Source organism: Lepus europaeus, chromosome 18 (assembly GCF_033115175.1).
Source record: "Lepus europaeus isolate LE1 chromosome 18, mLepTim1.pri, whole genome shotgun sequence".
Classification (NCBI taxonomy): domain Eukaryota; kingdom Metazoa; phylum Chordata; class Mammalia; order Lagomorpha; family Leporidae; genus Lepus; species Lepus europaeus.
In genome coordinates, this window is record NC_084844.1 from 36899553 (window position 1) to 36921187 (window position 21635).

Consider the following 21635-nt stretch of genomic DNA (forward strand, 5'->3'; position numbering starts at 1 on the left):
CATTATGAGGAAGCACTAGGAGGGTCTCTGCATTACCAGGAGTATTGCCTGTTTACCCTGCAGTTTACTCTTGCTAGCTGCAAGTTTTCTGGGGAGACAGCAGCTAGGGCCTATCCTGATCCCTCTGGGATGGCAATTCTGTTTCCTTCACTTCCTCCTCGCCCTGTCCCCATGTATAGGCTGAATTAAAGAAATGAGATGGCTGAGAGTGTGCCTTGGGCAAGGTCACCAGGGAACAGGGCAGAGCCAGAACCCAGTCCCTGGGCTGCTACCCCCAAGTTTAACAGACCTTTCATCTTTTCTTAGCCACTTTGAGAGGCCTGGCTTGCTGGATGACACAGAAAGCTCAGAGTATGCTGGCGGACTCTTGGCCACTTGTCTTACAACAGTGTAATACCTAAGAGTGCTGTACTACTTAGGGGCCGTTTTTAAAAAGTGAAGGGCTCTGGAGTAGTCCCATTTGAAACAGTAACCTGCTTTTCTGCTGCGGGCTGGGAAGCACAGGCCTCTGGTTTACCCAGCAAGGTTAGGGTGCTGACCTTGGTCTCCTGCCATTTTCAGTGGGGTATGAGGAAGCCAGAGCTGTCCAGGAAGGGCGGCCCCTTTGCCAAGCAGCTTACCTGAGGCAGTGCTCGGATGGACGTGACCCCAGCCTGGTCTTGTGCAGTCTGGATCGTATAACTACGGGGGCTGCCTCTGGGAAGCTGAAGGCAGGCGCAGATCACCAGCTTCCTCTGAAGGCCACGCACACCCACACACGCATTAGCCAGGACCAGTCCGAGGGGCCAGAGGCGGATTACTGCCCCTTGGAGCCTGGTCTGCTCTGGTTGCAGTGGGGAGGAGCTCAGGGGCTGGGGCGCTACAGCAGTGTAGTTTTCTTCCACACCATCCAGTTCTTCAGCCACAAGGAAGGCCATTCTCATCTTAAAAAGAAAACATCCCTTCATGGTTCTCAGTTTATTTCACATGAGAGAGCAAGAGAGCAATTTTCCATCTGCTGGTTCACTCTCCAGATGGCCACAACAGCCAGCACTGAGTCAGGCTGACGCCAAGAGCCAGGAGCTTTTTCCAGGTCTCCTATGTGGGTGGCAGAGACCCAAAACACTTGGGCCATCTTCTGCTTTTCTCAGGCCATTAGCAGGGAGCTGGACTGGGAGTGAAGCAGTCAGAACACAAAACGGCACCCTTGAGGGATGCAGGCAGCCGTAGCTTTACCGTAACAATGGCCCCTTATCTCACTCTTAATGGAAACCAAAGCTGTTTCTTAGAGATCAGCCTGACAAAGTAACCTGAAGCATTCTGGCTGCCAACAGATGGGTGCCCTGAACTAGGGCCATGCAGCAACACATCCTTGCAAAGGGGCTTCATAAGTTCATGGAAAATGGAATTAAAAGCAGCTTGTTTTGGTGCAAGAAATTTGGAGATCCATGCATAATTTTTTCATAATAGGCACTTTCCATCAATTTATGAAGACCCCTTGTATACACCTGAGACAACTGTGTTTAGGCCTTGTTTATATTAATAGCCTTATTGAGAAACAACCGCTGTACTATAAAATCTGGCCATTAAAAAAATATTTGAGAGGCAGTTTTCCACTCTCGAAATGCCTGCTATGTTTAGGCAGAAGCTGAGAGTTCAGAAATGGGTGGTAGCAACCAAATTATTTGTGTCATCACCACTGTCTCCCAAGGTCATCATTTCCAGTAAGCTGCAGCCAGGCACTGAACCCAGGCACTAATATTTGACTTGGGTGCCTTAACCACTAGGTTAAATTTACCTAACCCAAATTTGCCCTTTTAAAACATACAATCCATGGTCTAATGTAAAACTAAACTGCCTTACAAGAGGCAGCATTGTGGTGCAGTGGGCTAAGCTGTCACTTGCAATGCTGACATCCCAAATCAGGACACTGGTTCCAGTCTGTGCTGCTCTGCTTCCAACTGAGCTCCCTGCTAATGTGCCTGGGAGAACAGCAAAGATTGCCCAAATGAGAGACTTTATGGATTTCCTAGCTCCTTGTTTTGGCCTGGCCCAGCCCTGGCTTCTGCAGCCATCTGGGGTGTGAACCAGCAGATAGAAGATCTCTTTTCTTCTCAGTCTCTCCTCCTTTTTCTCTCATTCTGCCTTTCAAATATATCTTTAAAAATAAAAACTGCCTCATAGTGTTGCTAGTTACACCCTTTTCGGACATGAGGAACGTGAGGCACGGAGAGGTGAATGGTCTGCCTGAGGCACTGGTATTACAGCACCAAACCAGTGTTCTCACCCAAGCCTGTATGGGCCCAAACTCTGTGTCCCATCCCCCCCCCCCCCCGCCCGCCCCCGCCCGGGTCATACTTACTCTCCACTGCTGCCACGCATGCTTAATGACTGTGGCCGCTCTGTGCAGTCTCTGGATGTGTTTCCGAGTTAACCAGGAACGAACAGCTGAGGGTCCCCAGAAGTAGGAAGGAGAGTAGGCATTAGTTAGCTGGCTCTGGAGCAGTGACAGCACTGCAGTGAAACATGAAGTAAGTTATTACAGTGAATGGCCACCTTGTACTGCATGGGTGGGGAACATCCAAGCCCATGCCATGTAAAAGGCCCATAAACTCATGTGATCTGGCCCTGTCAAGGCAAACCGCAGGCCTGACTCAAAATTTAATACATCAATAGCGGGTTAATTTCTAAGTTGTTCATTTTGTACAGTCTGTAAACAATGTTGTAAATATCCAAATGGCTTTGGCAGAAAAATGTTTCCAAATCCCCGAGTAAGGTTCTGAATTCAACATGTAAAGCAAATTTGGTTTCTAAGGACATTTTTCACACTCCCACACACTCACAGACAGCTGGACACAGACGGGCATCTGGAGTTTTGGCTGGCTGCAGGCCACTGGGGTCTCCTCCTACCTCAAGCTCATCAGGAACAATGCCCAGAGGCCTGATGGGCCGGTGCTGTGGCGTAGCAGGTAAAGCCACTGCCTGTGATGTCGGCATCCCCTGTGGGCGCCGGTTTGAGTCCTGGCTGCTCCACTGCCAATCCAACTCCCTGGGAAAGCAGTGGAGGATGGATCAAGTGCTTGGGCCCCTGGTACTCATGTTGGAGACTCAGAAGAAGCTCCTGGCTTCAGTCTACCCCTGGCTGTTGTGGCCATGTGAGGAGTGAACCAACCAATCTTAAGATTTCTCTGTCTCTCCCTCTCTCTCCTTAAAGGAGAAATTTGTCTTTTTTAAAATGCTCAGATTTCTTGTTTATTTAGGAGTCCATGATATAATGTCAAGATATACTCAAATGCTAATAAAATAACTGCTGGATGGAGGGTATCTTAAAAAGAGGTGGCACCACCTTCAACAGGTAGATGTCCACGTTTGAACATCGTATTGGAAGTACTTTTCCATTTGTCAGTCTGCATCGGGATGGCCCATTACCTAGCCACAGCTCTACCGCTCTCAGGTATTTGGGTTGTTTCTGATATGTTTATTTTTCACATAAATGGCTCATACATTTCATATTTCAATCAATCAAATCACATCAGTTTTTACTTCCTCCCAAACCCTCGCCCCAGCAGGCAGTGAAACAAGATGTGTCACAAAGGGGGACTGAAGGCCAGCTTTCAGCCCAGTGCCTGTGGAAAGGCCTTACGTGGGTGGGCCTTGGTTGCCAGAGAGCTAGAGATCCTCTCTGGACAGGAAATTGGAATCCCAGGGGCACCATGAGCATGTGCCACGCACTGTGGGAGGCTGGGACATGGGCCGCTTCAGTGGGTGGGGACTTGATAGTGCAGCTGACATCATAGGGGTCCCTGTGCGACCGCTGACAGCAGCCCCACTCACCTGCCTGAATGAGCACGGCAGCCTGCCTTCGTCGCTCCTGCTTTCGGTGCTGGTGACGCCTCCAGCCACGCTGGATGCAGCGGGCGCACTGCTCTAGTACCTGGGCGCGCCTGTGTTCCAGGAGCTCCAGCTGGGAGAAAGGGCATCGACTGAGGTTCTCAGCCGCCTCCCTGGCCCAGGGAGCAGCAGACCCTGTCCTGCTGAGGGGAGTGTGCAGCTGCCATTTGTAAGCTTCCCCATCCCCAGACCAGCTTACCATAGAGTCAGTCATGAACACCTTCGTCTTGCCACAGTGCACTGAAGCGGCCATGGCCTCAGGGGGCTCAGCACGTGTGGTCGCTGTCAGAGTGTGGAGGATGTCCTGGAGGAGAGGCAGCAGCATGGCCGCCTCCACATGTGGGGTCCATTCTGGGGATGAGAAGTGGCCCCATCAGTGCTTGGTCATCACAAGCTACTATGATCCTAAGAAACTGGCTTTGGGGTCCCAGCACTATAGCATAGCGGGTTAAGCTGTGGCCCACGGCACTCACATCCCATGTGGGCACCAGTTCAAGTCCTGGCTGCTCCACTTCGATCGAGCTCCCTGCTAATGCACTTGGGAACACAGCAGAGGATAGCCCAAGTCCTTGGGCCCCTGCACCTGTGTGGGAGACCTGGAAGAAGCTCTAGGCTTCAGCCCAGCCCTGGCTGTTGCAGCCATCTGGGAAGTGAACCAGCAGATGAACGATCTCTCTCCTTCTCTAACTCTGCCTTTCAAATAAATAAATCTCTTCAAAAACAAAACAACCTGGCTCTGGCCTCCCCAGCACCCTGCAGGCTCCTTTACTGCTATTCTTGACTCCAGCCAAGAGGCCCCTGTATTGTCCTTCATGGCTCTGGCTGTCCTAAGGCATGGTGGAGTGCCCCGCAGTGTCCATTGCAGAGGGTTCCTTTGGGCAGGCTGGCAGAGGGTACTTGATGCGGGAAGAGCAACTCCTTCCATCCTGGGATCTCCCACTGCCTGGCCAGCATTTGTTTCCCAGCCCCCACCCCCTCACTCCCCATCATGCGTGGGAAAAGGAAGAACAAGTCTCAGCCCAGTAAAGGCCCAGCAGGCCCCACTGCCTGCTCTGCCACATCCTACAGTGCTGACTCCTGCAGAGGATGTGTTACCTGAGGGCTTTGACCACTGTTAGTGCCCTGTGCCTCTTTGGCCACCAAAGAAGAGGCTGGAGATGAGGAAGAGCAGCAGAATGGACCGGGGGCCTGGGTAAGAGACAGGAGAGCCAACCATGGAGAGGAGAGAGAAAGGAAAAAGTGAAAGGAAAGGGGAAAACCACAGCAGAACTGTCCCAGAGAGGTCTGATGGGCCTGGAGAAGGCTGTGTGGGCGTGGAGAGCAGCTGTGGCTGGGCTGGGGTCCTGCCGAGGGGGACCTTCCACGGCCCTCAGCTTCCTCCCCGCTCTGCCTGTCAGTTACATGCATATGCAGTCAGCAACCTCCAGATCAGACCACCATCCAGACCTTTCCCCAAAACTGAAGGTCGCCCAGGTAGGTGCCTTGCAGACGTCACCTAACGACTCCTGGAGCTCAGCCGGCCACGGTGAGACTCATCAGCACTCGAAACCTGTCCTCTTCTTGCTTTCCCCCACCAGCAGGGCCAATTTATTTTCCTCTCCCTATCTTACCAGGCACCTACCAACACTGGCCAGTTTCTCCCAAGCAGTCCCAAACTGTGCCCACATCCCTGGCTTCTGCACTCCAGCAGCTTTCAGCGTCACTCTGTGGTCTCCAGAAAGCGTGAGGCTGACTCAGTCCCTCCCCGGAGTGCTTCCTCCTCTGCCCCCTCCCTGCAACATCACCCAGCCTCACCTCCCACCTCTCTGCCCCGAGGATCCAGCACGCGGAATGGCGCAGAGTTCCTCAAGGCTGCACTGCTGTCTCCAGCCTCCAGGCCTCTGTCAGTTTACCTTTGCCAGGTGGAATGCGCTTTACCCAGCTAATCCAGTTTACCCTCAGATACTGCCTCCTCCAGGAAACCTTTCCCCAGTCACACCTCCCTACCACCTGTTCGTAGCTCTACCTTTCTGCTTTCCACCGTGTTTGCAATTTTCCCACTGAACCAAGAACCCCAAGGGCAGGGCTGTCTTGTTCATCTCTGAACAACAGCCCCAAGCTCTGAGAGTACGGTGTGGTTGAACAAATGGCTAACATGTGAGCCCCACTCACCGGAGCGCCCCTTGGCACGATATGGACTGCAGAGGCCAGAGGACTTATGAGGATGGAGCCTTCTCAGTAACTCATACCGTTCCACAAAGTTCTGGTGAGAGAGCCTGGAACCAAAGCAAGAAGAAAATGACTTCACCTGTTTGCAGGTACATGGCTCTGAGGTGAACAGCAACCAGTCAGGGGCTGCTCTACCTCCATTCCCACCAAATGGACGAGACTACCTTCTAGAGAGGTGACCAGGCTCACTTAATGGGAAGCATGTGGAGACTTTAATTTTTTTTTAAAGATTTATTTATTTATTTGAAAGTCAGAGTTACACAGAGAGAGAAGGAGAGGCAGAGAGAGAGAGAGAGAGAGAAAGGTCTTCCATCTGCTGGTTCACTCCCTAGATGGCTACCACGGCCAGAGATGTGCAGATCTGAAGCCAGGAGCCAGGAACTTCTTCCGGTCTCCCACAAGGGTGCAGGGGCCCAAGGACTTGGGCCATCTTCCACTGCTTTTCCAGGCCGTAGCAGAGAGCTGGATGGGAAGTGGAGCAGCCAGGACTTGAACTGGCGCCCATATGGGATGCTGGCACTGCAGTCGGTTTCTTCACCCACTACACCACAGCACCGGCCCCGAGACTTTAATTTTTTAAAGATTGGGGCCACCGCTGTGGCGTAGTGGGTAAAGCCACTGCCTGCAGTGCCAGCATCCCGTATGGGTGCCGGTTCAAGACCCAGCTGCTCCACTTATGATCCAGCTCTCTGCTATGGTCTGGAAAAGCAGAAGATGGCCCAAGTCCTTGGGCCCCTGTGCCCATGTGGGAGACCCGGAAGAAGCTCCTGGCTTCAGATCAGCGCAGCTCCGGCTGTTGCGGCCAACTGGGGAGTGAACCAGCTATCGATAGAAGACTGCTTTCTCTGCCTCTCCTTCACTCTCTCTTCTCTCTCTCTCTCTGTAACTCTCAAATAAATAAATCTTAAAAAAAAAAAAGATTTATTTATTTACTTGAAAGGTAGAGTTAGAGAGGGAGAGGCAGAGGCTGAGGAGGGAGAGATCTTCCATCCATTGGTTCACTCCCCAACAGTCCCAAGGGCCTGGGCTGGACTGGGCCAGGCTGAAGCCAGGAGCTTCATCTGAGTTTCCTACTGGGCCATCTTCTGCTGCTTTCCCAGGCACATTAGCAGGGAGCTGGATTGGAAGTGGAACAGCTGGGGATTTGAACCAGTGCCCATGTAGAATGCTGGACTGCAGGCAGTGGCTTTACCCATTATGCCACGGCACCAGCCCTGTTTCATTTTTAATTTAAAAAAAAAAAAAAAAAAAAGATATTTGAAAGGCAGAGTGACAGGGTGTGTGTGGGGAGGTTGGGGAGGAAGGGGCCAAGAGAGAAAGGGAGTGAGAGAACACAAGTGCTTCCATCTGCTGGTTCAGTCCTCAAATGGCTGCCACAGCTGGGACTGGGCCAGGCCAAAGCCAGGAGCCAGGAACTCCATCCAGGTCTCCCATATGGGTAGTAGGAGCCTAAGCACTTGAGCCATCTTCCACTGCCTCCCAGGTACATCAGTAGAGAGCGCTGGAGTGGAAACGGAGCAGCCAGGACTTTAACAGGCACTCCTGTATGGGGTGCTGATAACCCACTGCACCACAATGTAGGCCCCTATTATTATTATTTTAATTATTATTATTTATATTCTTTTGAGAGATTGAGAGGAGGGGAGAGAGACAGAGTACCAGATCTACAAAGAAGGATCTTCATCCATTGGTTTACTCCTTAAATGTCCACAGCAGCTTGGGCTATGCCAGGCTGAAACCAAGAGCTGGGAATTCAATCTAATTCTTTGTAGGTGGAAGAGACCCAAGTACTTCAGTCATCACCCGCTGCTTCCCAGGGTGCTCTTGGTAGGAAGCTGGATCAGAGTGGAGCTGAAACTCAAACTCAGGGCTGCAGGTATACCAAGTGGTGTCCTGACCACTGTGCCAAATGCCTACCCCAGACCATTCTGTTTTTATCAATGGAGAGAGAAAACCCCTATCCACTTGTTCATTCCCCAAATGCACGGGAACCCCAGTCCAAGGCAGGAGCTGGAAATTCAATCCAGGTTTCCAACATGGTTGGCAGAGACCCAAGTACTTGGACCATCACCTGCTGCCTTCTAGAATCCATATTAGCAGAAGATGGAATCGAAGTGAAGTTGGGACTCAAACCCACGTACTCCAATATGAGATGCACGTATCTTGACCCTTAGGCCAGATGTCCACCCCGTGTAGAGGTCATTTTACACAGAAAGGGTCTCCTTCCTGCTGCCTGGACCTACCACAATGGGGCTTCTTGCTCTTTTTTTTGCATCCTGCCCTCTTCCAAGGTAGCCGACAGGCGTGAGCCAAGTGGACCACTCCTATGATGCACACATGCTTGGCACATTTCCCACTCAATTTCTGACCCCACAGCTTCCTCCACGTCCTCCTGATGTCTCTGCTCCCCATCATGGCAGCAGGTGATGATAACAGATGTCTGCGCTTCCCCTCCCAACCACTCCTCAGCTCTCCCAAGACAGGTTCTGTCCCTAACTGCACTGACGTGACTCAGTGCCACAGCCATCCACAGCCACCATCAGATACCATGCAGCCAAATCCAGGGGTCAGGCTTGGCCTCCCTCATTCCAGGCCTCTGGGCAGAAGCTGACCCCATCCCCTTATAGACAGAGCATTTTCTTTAAAACAAAAACAAAATATTGAGGGTCTGGCATTGTGGCCCAGCAGGTTATGCAGCTGCCTGCAACACCAGCATCCCATATTAGAGTGTCAGTTCAAGTCCCAGCTGCTCTGGTTCTGATCCAGCTTCCTGCTAATGCACATGGGAAGACAGCGGAAGATGGTTCAAGTACCTGGGCCCTTGCCATCCATGTGGGATCCCTAGATGGAGGTCCAGGCTCCTGGCTTGTATATGGCCCAGTCCCAGCCCTTGTGGCCATTTGAAAAGCATACCAGTGGATGGAAGACCTCTTTCTGCGACTCACTCACTCTCTGGCACTCTTTCAAATAAGTAAACGAAATCTTTAAAAAATATTTGAGGGGCCAGCATTGTCGTGTAGTGGATAAAGCCAGCCCCTGTGGCATTAGCATCCCACATGGACACGGGATCGAGTCCTGGCTGCTCCACTTCCGATCCAGCTCCCTGCTAATGCAACTGGGAAAGCAGTGGACAATGGCCCAAGTGCTTGAGGCCCCTGCACCCATGTGGGAGACCTGGAGGAAGCTCCTGGCTCCAGGCTTCAAATTGGCCTAGTTCTGGCAATTGCAGGCATTTGGGGAGATAATCTCTGCCTCTCTCACTCTGCCTTTCAAATAAATAAATCTTTACATATATATGGAAGAGAGACAGAGATCTAACAGCCAGGCAGGACTGTTGCAGGCTCTTCCCTGGCCCTGCTCCTGGCCCTGCTGTGACCCATCGCACTCACCGAATGGGGAAGCCGGCTGCACTGATGTGGATGGTCTCCACCAGGCCACAGGCCTCCAGCTGGCTCAGGACCTGCAAGGATGGCGAGGCAGGGTGGGCTGCAGCAGTGTGGGACCAGCAGGCCAGAAATACCACTCCTTCTGCCCTCAGGCCCACACCAGCATGGAGCTGAAGGCTCTCTGGAGGCTTGGCGGATTGGGGTGGAGGGGATTTTGGAAGGCAGTGAGAAATTAAGGGACCTTGAGAAAAGCTCCTGTAGAAGGAGCCTCTGGGTCCTAAGCCCCTCTGACGCATGGCTTTTGACACAGCTGAAGCCAGTGATGGTCCTGGCTCTGTCATCACTCCCAGTTTAGGCTCCACCTCACGGTGCAGCCGTCCAGCCTCTAGTTTTGAGTGTTATTTTTTGGCCGGTAATACCGTGGTTCTGTCTGAGGAGTAGGGGAGCTCACGCTGTGAAGATTCTGACGGGACCTGAACCGAGGTCTTCACTATACTGACAAGTGGTTCTGGCTGCGAACACCAGGGCCACATCTACCTGGTGACTCTGTCTGGCACGCACACCTCCTCCACACCCCTCAGAGCTTGGTGTTCCAAGCAAAGAGCTGCTGCTAGCCACAGCGCTTTTGTGCAAATTAGGAAAATCAGAAGTAGCCACTGTGTATGGACTATAAGGTGAGACTTCCAGGTCACCACGAAGAACACCTATTCCTCTGGGCTGCCTCAATCTCTTGTAGGGCACACGGCTTAGTAAGTAGAACAAAATGCATCGGAGGGCCTTAGCTAGCCCCTGTGCAGAGTACAGACCATACAACCACATGGCTCTGCCCTCCCAGACAGGAAAGATACATCAGGTCCAGCCTGAGAGATCCCCTCTGGTCATCCCACTTGGAGATGTCCTGACCTTCGTGCCCCCAAGGCCTTGGCCAGAAGGACTCAGTGCAAAGTCACTTTGGCCCACCATGTGAGTTACCTCTTCCTGGAGGAAGGTCTGTGCCTGACCCTGGCTGTTGGGCTTGATGCAGCGAATGTAGTGGGGTGTGGTGCTGTGCAGGACCTGCAGGAGCTGCTCCAGGGAGGCCTGCAGACGTAGAAGACAAGAGGTCAGCCAGGGACCGGGGATGCCCAGAGCCACAGCTAGGCCCTGGTTAGGGACTGTATCAAATGCCACTAGGGTCCTCATGCATCTTGGGCAAACTACAGGAGACATGCGCAAAGCACGCACCTCAACTGACCTTTCCTCACTCTTTTCCCGGCCTCCAGGATCTTTCTGGATATGTGACCCTCAGTGGACTGGCCTCCATGCATCTCATCTCAGCCTCCTTCCCAGAGGGCCTCATAACCCCCCGCCGCTTATTCAGGCAACTGCTGTCACCGAGGCTGTCCTAGCTAGTGTCTGAGGCTGTGCGATGAAGTGCTACTCAAACCTGGTTCCCCGGGGTGCTCCCCGCAGACGTGATGCTAAAGCTGAAGCGTGACAGACAGGAGGGTGGGAGTGAGGAAAGCGAAAGGGGCAGGAGTCGAGAGCACCCCAGGAAGGTGAGCCAGGGTAGAAAGCAGCCGATCTGGAGAGAAGGAAGACTGCTGCAGCCGAGGTTAGGGGTAAAGTGGGAAGCTAACCCAGAGATGGGAATGGGCCAGGTCACAGAGGTTCAGGTGACACTGCTCTGTGAGCACCTCGTCAAGCAGAGGGTGAGAGGGCCTAGGCTTTCCATCATTTCATTACACCCAACAGACTGTCCCCTCCTGTCTGCCTTCTACACTGAGGGGTAAACCTCGTGGGGACAAGGGGCCTGTTTACTCACTGCTGCCCAGCTAACAGCACCAACCCTGGGAGGTGCTTGATCAATGTTTATGAGATTCATGAGTAAAACAGGACCTCAGGTCAGCACCACCAGACCCACCTTGAATTTGGACACCACAGTCAATGCAGGGGCCCTGCTCTGGCCCAAAGGCTCCTCCTGAGTCTTTTCTTCAGGGTCAGCAGGAAACAGTGCCAGCAGCAGGGGATCCTGGGACTGCTGCAGGAGTCTGGTCAGCTCAGGGGGGACAGGGTCCTAGTGAGAAGGGATAAAGGGGACAGGAAGAGCTGCTCCCAGAGACCCCACTGGCCCACCCAGCCCCAGAAGACAGCTTTTAGGGACAGCCAGGCCTGAGACAAGAGGGGAGCCAGTGTACCGCTCAAGCAAGGACCCGGGTCCGCTCTAACAAGTCACGGCCAGGTCAAGCTTGATTAGCGGAGACCTCAGGCCCAGGGGCCCACGCTGGTGACCTGGATTCTGGGAGGAGGTTCAGTGTGTGCAGCAGTGACAGCCCGGGCCTCACCTTGTTCTTCTCCACCAGGCCTGCTGTGTGGTACCGCACAGGCCCGGCGTAATGCACCACGATGAAGCTGGGCTCCCGGCTGAGCCTACTGCGGCCCAGGCAGGGGCTGCCCGCCAGGGCACCCTCGATACGTGTCTGGAGCTGCGCCGCACTGCTCGGCCGATTAAGGCGGCACTCCTGTGATGGGAGTGGGCGGTTTGAGAAGGTCTCAGCACAACCCTCCCCGCCCCCTCCCACCGAGGCATCAGAGTGACCCCAGTCAGGCAGATGGGGAGAGAGCGGCCCAGAGAGGGCAAAGCATAGGCATCAGGACACCAGGAAAGCTCCCTGCTGACCCGCCCACCTCATTTATGAGGGAGCAGATGCTGATGGGGCTGCCCTCGATGAGATCCAAACACATCTGGTTGTCCCGGTAGTTCACAAATGACCACTCCAAGCCTTCCATCGCGTATTCTTCCTAGGGTCAGACGTAGGGGTGGGCTGGGAGAAGGCCGCAATGGCCTGAGGCCCTGATAGGCCATCCATAGCTGGCCCCCACAGCACTGTCCAGAATGGTCTATCAGAGTACCAGATGGTATCCCACAGGTACAATTATTGGTCAATTAAAAGTAAAATCAATCAAAAGGCTCCTAGTCAGAAACTGGGCTAGAGTTGGAGGACCAGAAGGGGCAGCCCTTCTGGCCTTGTCTGTCCCTCACCTGCTGAGCCTTTAGGTAGTGGGCCACAAAGTGCTGTTGCAGCTTCTCGTTGGCGTAATTGATGCACAGCTGTTCCAGACTGTTGTCAGGGAACGACTCAAACCCGTACACGTCCAGCAGGCCTGGGAGGACGGGGGAGAACCTATGGGACCGCTCAGGAAGCTGGGGGTTGGGGGGCTGCAGGAGTCAAGGCACCTCACACTTGGCAGCCTGGGGATGAGGCTGAGTGAGGTACCAGCAGCAGGCAGAGCAGACGTACCCCGTCCTGCCTCCCGTCCAGGGCGCTTCTCATCGCTACCCCTTTCCCCTAAAGCTCCAAGCAGGGAGAAACGCCAGGGCCCATGTCTGAGTCTGAATTCTGACCTGACAGGCCCATCCTTGGAGGAAACCAGGTCCCAGGGAACATTTTCTGTGTCCTCCAGCTGGAAGGCCTAGGGCTCAACAACCTAGGCGGTGTCTACAGGTCCACCATTCCATCAGCCGAGTGCAGGGAGCCTCTCAGCTTTCCTCCCTTCCCTACCTGACCCTCACACCAGGCTCACGACCATTGCAACCTCAGTCATGTTTCCATGTCCCTTTTCATCTAGCTCTTTGACCCTCTCCCCAGCAACTCTCCTGTGACTGCAGCTGGGTCTCTGGGGAGAAAAGGAGCCCTTATCGATGAGTCTAGACAGCTGTGGACAGGTCGGATGTGGGCCCTGGAGAGCAGAGATCTTGTCCAAACACTGGTGGACAGATAGAGGAGACGGGAAAGGAGCTGCCCAGAGACACACAGTGGCCCCAGAGGTCCTGTGTCTGCCCGGGCCTCTGCCCCTTTGGGAGTGATCCCAGCAGGATGAGCGCCTGCTACCTATGAAAGTGGTCCAGGAGTCAGGGTCTGCACAGATGCTGCTGTTGATCACAGACACCAGCCAGTCGAAGAGGCTGTGGAGCAAAGAGCAAGGATGCTGGTGAGGGACGGCGGGCTGAGGTGGAGCGACACACAACTGCTCCCTCGGCCAGCGTGCGATGCTCTGCAGGGCCCTGCGTTCTGTATTTGGCAGGTAAAAGACGAAATCCTCTTCTCTTCCTGCCTCCCGTGTCTGATAGAGATGCAGGCTGCAGGCATGCACGTTCCCAGGTGCACACAAACCCGGCCTGGCCTGTGGGCCAGGCAGGGACTAGGTCGGCATCAGGAACACGGCCCAACACCAGCTGGTATCTCGACTAGCCGGGCTGACAGGCAGACATGGGTGGGGCTTCTAAAGAACCAAGTTAACCAAATGCCCACAGCTCAAGGCTCTGCCATGTTCCCTGCAGCCCCAAGTCTCTCAAGGTCAACTATGGCATCCTCTACTCTGGAACCACCCCAGGCCACAAAGGGTGAGAGGTACAACACCATTCAGGGGTTCTTCCTTACAAGTTTCCTCAAAGTAATTGCGACTTTTTTGATTTTGTAAAGATAATGGCTCCTCTTTTTGCAAAAGACTTAAACATCCATTCGAGTTACTGAAAATGATCAAGTTTTGGGGCTGGCATTGTGGTACAGCAGGTTAAGCTGCCACTTGCAATGCCACATTCCATATGAACGCCAGTTCATGTCCCAGCTGCTTTACTTCCAATCCAGCTCCCTGCTAATATGCCTGGGAAGGCAGCAGAAGATGGCCCAAGTGCTTGGGCCCCTGCCAACCATGTGTAAGACCCAGAGTCCTAGCTCCTGCCTTTGGCCTGGCTATTGTAGCCGAGGGGAGTGAATTAGCAGATGGAAGAACTTTTTTTTTCCTCCATCTCTCTGATGCCCTGGCTTTCAAATAAATAAGTAATCTTAAAAGAAAATGACTTTAGGCCGGTGCCACGGCTCACTAGGCTAATCCTCCGCCTTGTGGCGCCGGCACACCGGGTTCTAGTCCCGGTCGGGGCACCAATCCTGTCACGGTTGCCCCTCTTCCAGGCCAGCTCTCTGCTGTGGCCAGGGAGTGCAGTGGAGGATGGCCCAAGTGCTTGGGCCCTGCACCCCATGGGAGACCAGGAGAAGCACCTGGCTCCTGCCATCGGATCAGCACGGTGCGCCGGCCGCAGCGCGCCAACCGCGGCGGCCATTGGAGGGTGAACCAACAGCAAAAGGAAGACCTTTCTCTGTCTCTCTCTCACTGTCCACTCTGCCTGTCAAAAAAAAAAAAAAATGACTTTAGTGTTACAATGACTTGATGGTTTGTGTGTGTAAAACATTCTGTGGTTACAGGTTCTCTGCCTGTGCTTGTCACTCTACCCACTCACTTTATAGTCACTTATAAGCAGACTTTCAAAACCTTTGACAGGAAGTTAGCTTTGAGGCCGACATGTAGTTAGTCTGCTCCCAGTTGCCATGGACCATTTTCAGCTTAGGGGCTGTTTCCCTAGCAGCACTTCTCAGATGCTTGGCTCTTTGACACGTTCACAAAAGCAGGGCACACCCTCCCCCAAAGTCTGTCCTGGGTCCCACATGCACATGAACACATGCACACACACTTTCTGCTATCACTGCAGAGGATTCTACACCACTTGAAGCCCCTGCAAGGCACCCTGCAGGTCCCAAGGTGAGAGGCAATCCCTAAACATGGCCAGAGGGTGGAATCACCGATGCAACCTACAGGAAAGGCCCGGAGCCCCACCTTCCCCACTGTGCAGGTGACTGTGTAGGACCTGAAGTACAGGGGTGCAGGGAGACACAGGAGGAACGCTCCTACGGGTCTGCACTGCACCCAGATCACCTGTGGGGCCTATTTTATAAGTCAAAAGCTGAGCAGGCTTTCCTCACCTGTTGTCAAGGTCAAAGCAGGCTCCTGTATTTGAGTAATGATCTCAGTCTCAGCCAGGGATCTGACAGCTCCTCTATGCAACACTCAGGAACAGAGGCCAAGGGCGCTGCTCGGGGAAAACCTGCACGCCATGCCCTGCTGTCCCCAGGCCCTGAGGTGGACTTCATCTGGCATCCCCCATCCTGGGCTTCTGCCTGTTGCCTGATGGCGTCTGCTCCAATCCCAGAGGGAGTGAGAACTTGGGGGAGGACAGGGCCCCACTGCTCACCGTGAGTAGACCAGCTTGGCCAGACAGTCTCTGCGGGTGTCACACTCGGCTCGGGAGCAGGGCTTCCGGAACACCTGCTTCTGCCTGCCTGCCCTGATGGTTCTAATCCGCAGCGTCTCCAGCAGCGTGTCTTCTGGGAGCTGCAGCAGCGAGGCTGATGTCCTGATGGCGCCTGGGAGGGGTGAATCCTCCTTAGGCAAAGCACCCTCCAGCCCATCAGTCCTCTTCACAAGGCACTGTGAGCTCATCATGGTGGAGCCGTGACTGGTGAAGCCAGACAGAGACCCGCCGGAGGCCTCCATAAAGGCCAGAGGCAAAGACTGCCACCCACGGGACCAGTCACTTCATAAACCCTCCAAGTCTCATTTCTCATGTGTAAGATGCGATGAGATGGTCTGTCTCACCAAGACGGGGTGAGGAGTCGGTCACCCAGGGCAGGCCCTACCGCGAATAGTCTGATCAAGGGAAGCAGATTCAAACTTTGACTCTCTGCCTCCCACCTCATCCCAGCAGGTTGGCTGCCTTCCTGGCAAGGCCGGCCCCACTCCCCAACCCCGTCCCTCACACTTGGCACTGTCCATCAGGTGGCAGGGCTGGGCTTCATCCTCGGAGTCAGCGAACAAGGTGTTGCCAAGGTGCAGCAACCCAGCCAGGACCTGGGGGCAGAAAAGGGCAGTCAGCAGCAGGAGAGGACAGGAGGCGGGAGAGCCCGGCAAGGGCGGCTCCCCTGCTGAGCGTCCTGAGGACAGCAGATGAACAAGAGCCCCCAGCACTGCCGGGTGCAGCTCTATTCCAGTTCTATGGGCATCATCTCATCCAATCTTTTCAACAAGGAGGAGGCCTGTGCCGCGATGACGCCCATAACAGGGACGTGACTGGAAGGGGTTAAACCCCAAGCCTGAGGAGAAAGGCAGGATTAGCGCCAGGCAGTCCAGCCTCAGATGCCTCCCAGGCCCACCACCAACTGTCCCTCTGTACCTCTCCAGGACCAGACTATGTGGGAGCAGCACCATTAGCTGTGGGCCAGGGCTACCTCTGCGGCTGGCTCCCTGTGGCCCATCCTCAGCACTCCTGGGCTCGGGCAGCTCAGTCCAGAGGAGCTACGTTCTCAGTCTCTGAACTCGGGTGCCCCTTTGCCTCTGCACTCAGTGACCCACAAGGGGAACCCTCAGGTCCAGCAAACTTGACACACTTAGACTTGACACTGGGTGAGCAGGACCCCTCCTGCTACTCTGTCTGGCTTTCTGGCCATAACCTACATCAGGAGAGCACTGCTGTGTCCAGTGTGGCTATGGCAGAGGTTGAAGTCACCCCTAAACCAGCACTCCCTGCGCCTGTCCCCCTTCTGGACAGGCTCTAACCTAGCAGTACCCATAGTGGGTGTGACCTGTTGCTGCAGGAGCAACCCCCATCAGGACGTAGAGGAGGTCACTTTCCCCTGCACTACCTTCTCCCTGCAGTGGCTTTGCCGTCCCTGCTGCTAACCTGTGCTATTTCCTCCCACTGCTCTGGGTTAGGAAGAGAGGTGGGGAGAGGGAGGCAGTCAGTTGTAGCTGCAAAGACCAAAGGGAGATGAGAGAGGCCTATGGGGCCGGCGCTGTGGCATGGCAGGTAAAGCTGCCGCCTGCAGTGCCGGCATCCCATACAGGCACTGGTTCGAGTCCCAGCTGCTCCACTTCTGGTCTAGCTCTCTGCTATGGCCTGGGAAAGCAGTAGAAGATGGCCCAAGTCCTTGGACCCCTGCACCCGTGTGGGAGACCCAGAAGAAGCTCCTGGCTTAGCTTAGGATAGGCGCAGCTCCGGCCATTGCGGCCAATTGGGGAATGAACCAGCGGATGGAGGACCGCTCTCTCTCTCTCTCTGCCTCTCCTTCTCTGTGTAACTCTTTCAAATAAACAAATATATCTTAAAAAAAAAAAAAAAAAAAAAAAAAAAAAGTGGTCCAGCTCCCTGGGTCAGCACCATATCCAAGAAAGAGAGATGGAGCTTGGCGAGGGAGGAACATGCAGAAGAGGGGAACCTAGGGGCTAGCACTGTGGCCCGGCAGGTTAAGCGGCTACTTGTGATGCCAGGATCCCATACTGAAGAGCTGGTTTGAGTCCTGGTTGTTCCACTCCTGAGCCAGCTTCCTGCTAATGTGCCTGAGAAAGCAGTGGAAGATGGCCTTGGGTCCCTGCCAGCCATTTGGGAGACCAGAATAGTTCCTGGCTCTTGGCTTCAGCCTGGTCCGGGCCTGCCTTGTGGCCATTTGGGGAGTGAACAACTGGATGAATGATCTCTCTCCCCTGCTTCTCTTTTTATTGCTCTGCCTTTCAAATAAAGAAATCTTACAACAAACGGTGGGAATCTGGAGTTAGTATGTCCGCCACAAACTGACCCCAGAGTGTCTGACATCCCGTTGCTTTCTGGCCACCGTGTGTTGCTGTCCTATGACTTGTAACCCAGCCAGCACGATGCATTGGATCGCTGTCCTCTATGCTCTGTCCACCCCGACTCAGGCTCAGTATCACAAAGAGGTGGCTGCCTCCTTGGACACTGCACTGCATGGCCCTAAGACCTGGATGCTCAGTGACAGAAGGGGTCACAAGTCCAGGGAAGGCCCCTATGCAAGGAGCCGCCTGTCACCTCTGCCAAACGGAGGCGATGTGGGTGAGATTTCTTCTGACCTTAAAGATGTTGTTCTGGGTGGGGGTGTCGATGCCCAAATGCAGCATGGCTTCTCTGGTCACCTCGAAACAGTCCTCTGAAAGAGAAGCCCCCACAGCCCAGAGGTCAGCAGGGGCCGCAGGGGTGAGGGAGGCAGGCCCTGTGCAGAGCGGGTGGGTCTCACTGGCTTAGGCGACCTACCTTCCAAGGTCCTGTCTGGGTTGGGCAGCCAGGAGAAGGCAGCCCCCTCGGGGAGGTGCCAGTGCAGCCTCTCATCCTTGCTTGCGCCTTTGCAGATCTGAGGGGAGGGGTGGGCAGGTGACTGAGCTGGGGGTGCAAGGAAAGCTCAGGCCTGCATAGGCCTGGAGGTGGACAAGAGTGAGAAATGGCAACGAGGTCCTAAGGCTGAGGTCCCCGGAGAAAGCCTCAGGAGGCACAGGGCAGAACAAATAGTTCTGAACTTCTCTAACCCAGTGCAGAAAACCCTGCTCCAGGAAAGCCTTCAGATGAAGCAAGCGCGGCTCTGACTCAGAGCGCGCCTGGCTGGACCCCCTACCTAAGCATGCTCCCAGCCTGAGAGCCACTGAGCCCCAGGCTCACCGGAAGAGCGGAAGCCGTCATTCTGCTAGAGACACTGGCCATTACGGGGAAGTCCTCAGTCTGATGATGGTGACTCAGCTTCTCCCTTGTCCCCAACCTCAATGGCAGGCTGGGAGCAAGGGCTAGTGTGGGGCTGGACTGTGGCACAGCAGGTTACGTGGCCACCTGTGACACTGGTATCCTGTGTGAGCACTGGTTCTAGTCTCAGCTGCTCTGCTTCAAACTCAGCTCCCTGCTGATGTGCCTGAGAACGCAGCAGCAGATGGCCTGAGTCCTTGGACCCTTGCCATCCCCTGGGAGACCTGGTGGAGTTTCAGCCTCCTGGCTTCAGACGAGCCACCCCTGGCCACTGTGGCCATGAGGGGAGTGGATCAGTGCATGGAATCTCTCTCCCTCTGCCTATCAAATAAATATTAATTAAAAAAAAAAAAAACACCAAAGTGCTGCACAGAAAGTTGGAAATAATTAGCAGCAGCACCAAAGTCAGGTGAAAGGGCCAAGCACGGAGCACTCTCAGGGGCTGGGGGTAGAGCCACAGACCCATCCCTGCCCTGTACCTGGGTGGCTGTGGGTCCTGCCTGGCACGAACCTGGTAGAAGATGTGGAAGTTCCTCTCACTGGAAGCCTGGCAGGCCACTCGAGTTTTCTCTAGGAGGTAGGTATGGACTGCAGCTCCGGTCATCTGCTGGGCCCTGGGCACATGTGGGCCAGAACCCATTGGCTGCCAATTCGTTCCGTAGGCATTTATTTGGCACCAGGCTGCCACCTAGCAACTCCACACCCAGTGTGAATCCTCTGAGCCTGAGCCAGTGGGAGTCACGAAGGCCAGGGTCCACTCAGAACATCCTTGAGGCCTCTGGGACATCCTCCGGCACCCGGCTCAGGTGGTCAGGGCCAAGTCCTCAGGACATACATCACTTTCACCCCACCCCAAAGTAGGAGCACAAATCCCAGCTTCAAGCTTAGGGGCATGACCCAAAGAGGTGGCCATTAGCCAGAACAAGGGTCACAGCCAGGAGGAACACCCGCCAGTAACAGGAACCCTGTCCCAGGGTCCCTACGCCCACCCTAGTTAGAAGACCATCCTCAGGGTTCAGTGATCCCAGAGAACCCCATGTACACACGGCAAGGGGCAGGTTTCTGCCCACACAGGAGGTTCAGGCCGCAGAGTACCCGGGCACTTTCCGCTCCGCCTTTCGCCCCACTCCCCCAGGCCGGAGGCAGCCATCACTGCTTACCTGTTCAGCTGGAGCCGGATGAACTTCCCAAAGCGGCTGCTGTTGTTATTCCTCAGTGTGCACGCGTTCCCTGCGGATCACACCGGTGGTTATGCCGCTCCCCAAGGTTGAGCGTTCTCGTGGCCACAGGTAGCCACAGGTCTGCCGGAAGCCATGTCCCTATCCTCAAGTCACCTAAAGGCCCCTGTGTTTGTTTCCATGTCACAAAGGACAGGACCAGGGGACGGGCGCTCAGGCTTCAACAAGTGGGAATCAGCAGTCGATCTCCTGGCTAAGAATGGAATGACTAAGCCTAGGGAGCCGGGGGCTTTCTTCTCTGAAGGAAAGGGTCAGAAACAGTAAGCTGTCACTGGGGGGCAACACCTGGGCTGCTGTCCCCTCACACAGACACTGACAGCTTTGCACAACAGAGCTCTCCTGGTTCTCTGAACCATCAAGAAACTGGACAGCAAGATAGCATTTGGAGCACATGCGCCACAAGGTCCCGTCCAGCATCATTCTTACGTGTGCCCAGGCTGGCGGGGAGAAGATGACCAAATGACGTGTGTTAGAAGAGGCTGAGGGATCTGAGGCAATGGAGCACACTCATCCTCCACCCTGAGAGGGTCTCTGAGCACTGCCTCCCCGTGGAAGGTGGCAAATCCCAGGGGACATGGAACTGAGGTACTGAGCTCACCAAAAGCTTCCATGACGGGGTTGGAGTTCAGGATCCGCTGTTCGATCCTCTCTGCAATCTTGTGGCTCTCCCAGGACGTGGGTGAGGCAGCCACCACGGCATAGAACTTCATCAGGCAGCGGGACGTCCACGTCTGTGGCAGAAACAGCCCTGTGGGAGCTGAGGTCACCTGCCTTGCTTTTTTGTTTTTTAAATTTGAAAGTCGAGTTACAGAGAAAGGCAGAGCAAAAAACAGATCTTTCATCCCTTGGGCCACTCCCCCAGATGGCTGCAGTGGCTGGAACTAAGCCAGGCCAGAGCCAGGAGCCAGGAGCTTCATCCGGGTTTCCCACGTGGGTGGCAGGGGCCCAAGTACTGTGGCTGTCCTCCACTGTTTTCCTAGGCACATTATGGGGGAGCTGGATGGGAAGTGGGACATGAACTGGAACCTATATGGGACGCCAGTGTCACAGGCGGTGGCTTTACACAGGGCTGTAAACGGAAGGCGGTCCAGCAGAGAGAACCTCTCTACCACACATGTTGACCAAATGGGTCCTTGTGGAATCCAACTGCGGCCCTGGACAAGGCGCTTTGCTCACTGGGAAACGGGTACTCTTCTTTGCTTCACCCAGCTGCAGAGGTATCACAAGAAATAAGGGGCCGGGGGTATGGAGAGGACGCCCCCTTATCTGAGCAGACTACTGTGTGTCTCAGGCCTCACTGTAGGCACTGGACTGTGGAGGATTTCTATGCATTTTCTCACAAACCTCACGGATACAGGTCTAACTGTAACAGGTCTAATCTGTTTCTAAGATGATAAAACCAAGGCATAGAACCTAACCATGTCAATGCCATGTTTTCTACTTCAATAACTGGAGAAAAATGTGGATGCCCTTTAAAAGGATTTACAATTAGGCAACAAAAACAATTCAGAAGCAATCAAATCAAGAGCCTAAGGCGGCTAA

The 21635-nt window shown here is 54.4% G+C and overlaps 1 protein-coding gene across 8 annotated transcripts in view; it reads right to left on the reverse strand.

Annotated features, from left to right (window-relative positions):
* The window catches only part of MYO19 (myosin XIX), a 51027-nt gene that overhangs the window by 855 nt on the left and 28537 nt on the right, over positions 1-21635 (reverse strand). For 7 of the 8 annotated variants that reach the window (XM_062216270.1, XM_062216275.1, XM_062216274.1 and 4 more), the window contains 19 exons: positions 20692-20824; positions 20016-20085; positions 19367-19469; positions 18379-18475; positions 18198-18274; positions 16097-16187; positions 15532-15703; positions 13337-13410; positions 12487-12608; positions 12132-12245; positions 11789-11965; positions 11368-11520; positions 10437-10544; positions 9468-9538; positions 6022-6125; positions 4070-4221; positions 3814-3943; positions 2342-2427; positions 621-923 (listed from right to left, as the gene is read on the reverse strand). In XM_062216270.1, the coding sequence (XP_062072254.1) occupies positions 621-923; positions 2342-2427; positions 3814-3943; positions 4070-4221; positions 6022-6125; positions 9468-9538; positions 10437-10544; positions 11368-11520; positions 11789-11965; positions 12132-12245; positions 12487-12608; positions 13337-13410; positions 15532-15703; positions 16097-16187; positions 18198-18274; positions 18379-18475; positions 19367-19469; positions 20016-20085; positions 20692-20824 (2337 nt within the window). Of the gene's footprint in view, positions 1-620; positions 924-2341; positions 2428-3813; positions 3944-4069; positions 4222-6021; positions 6126-9467; positions 9539-10436; positions 10545-11367; positions 11521-11788; positions 11966-12131; positions 12246-12486; positions 12609-13336; positions 13411-15531; positions 15704-16096; positions 16188-18197; positions 18275-18378; positions 18476-19366; positions 19470-20015; positions 20086-20691; positions 20842-21635 lie in introns of all 8 variants that reach the window. The other variant, XM_062216277.1, reaches the window with a different exon arrangement.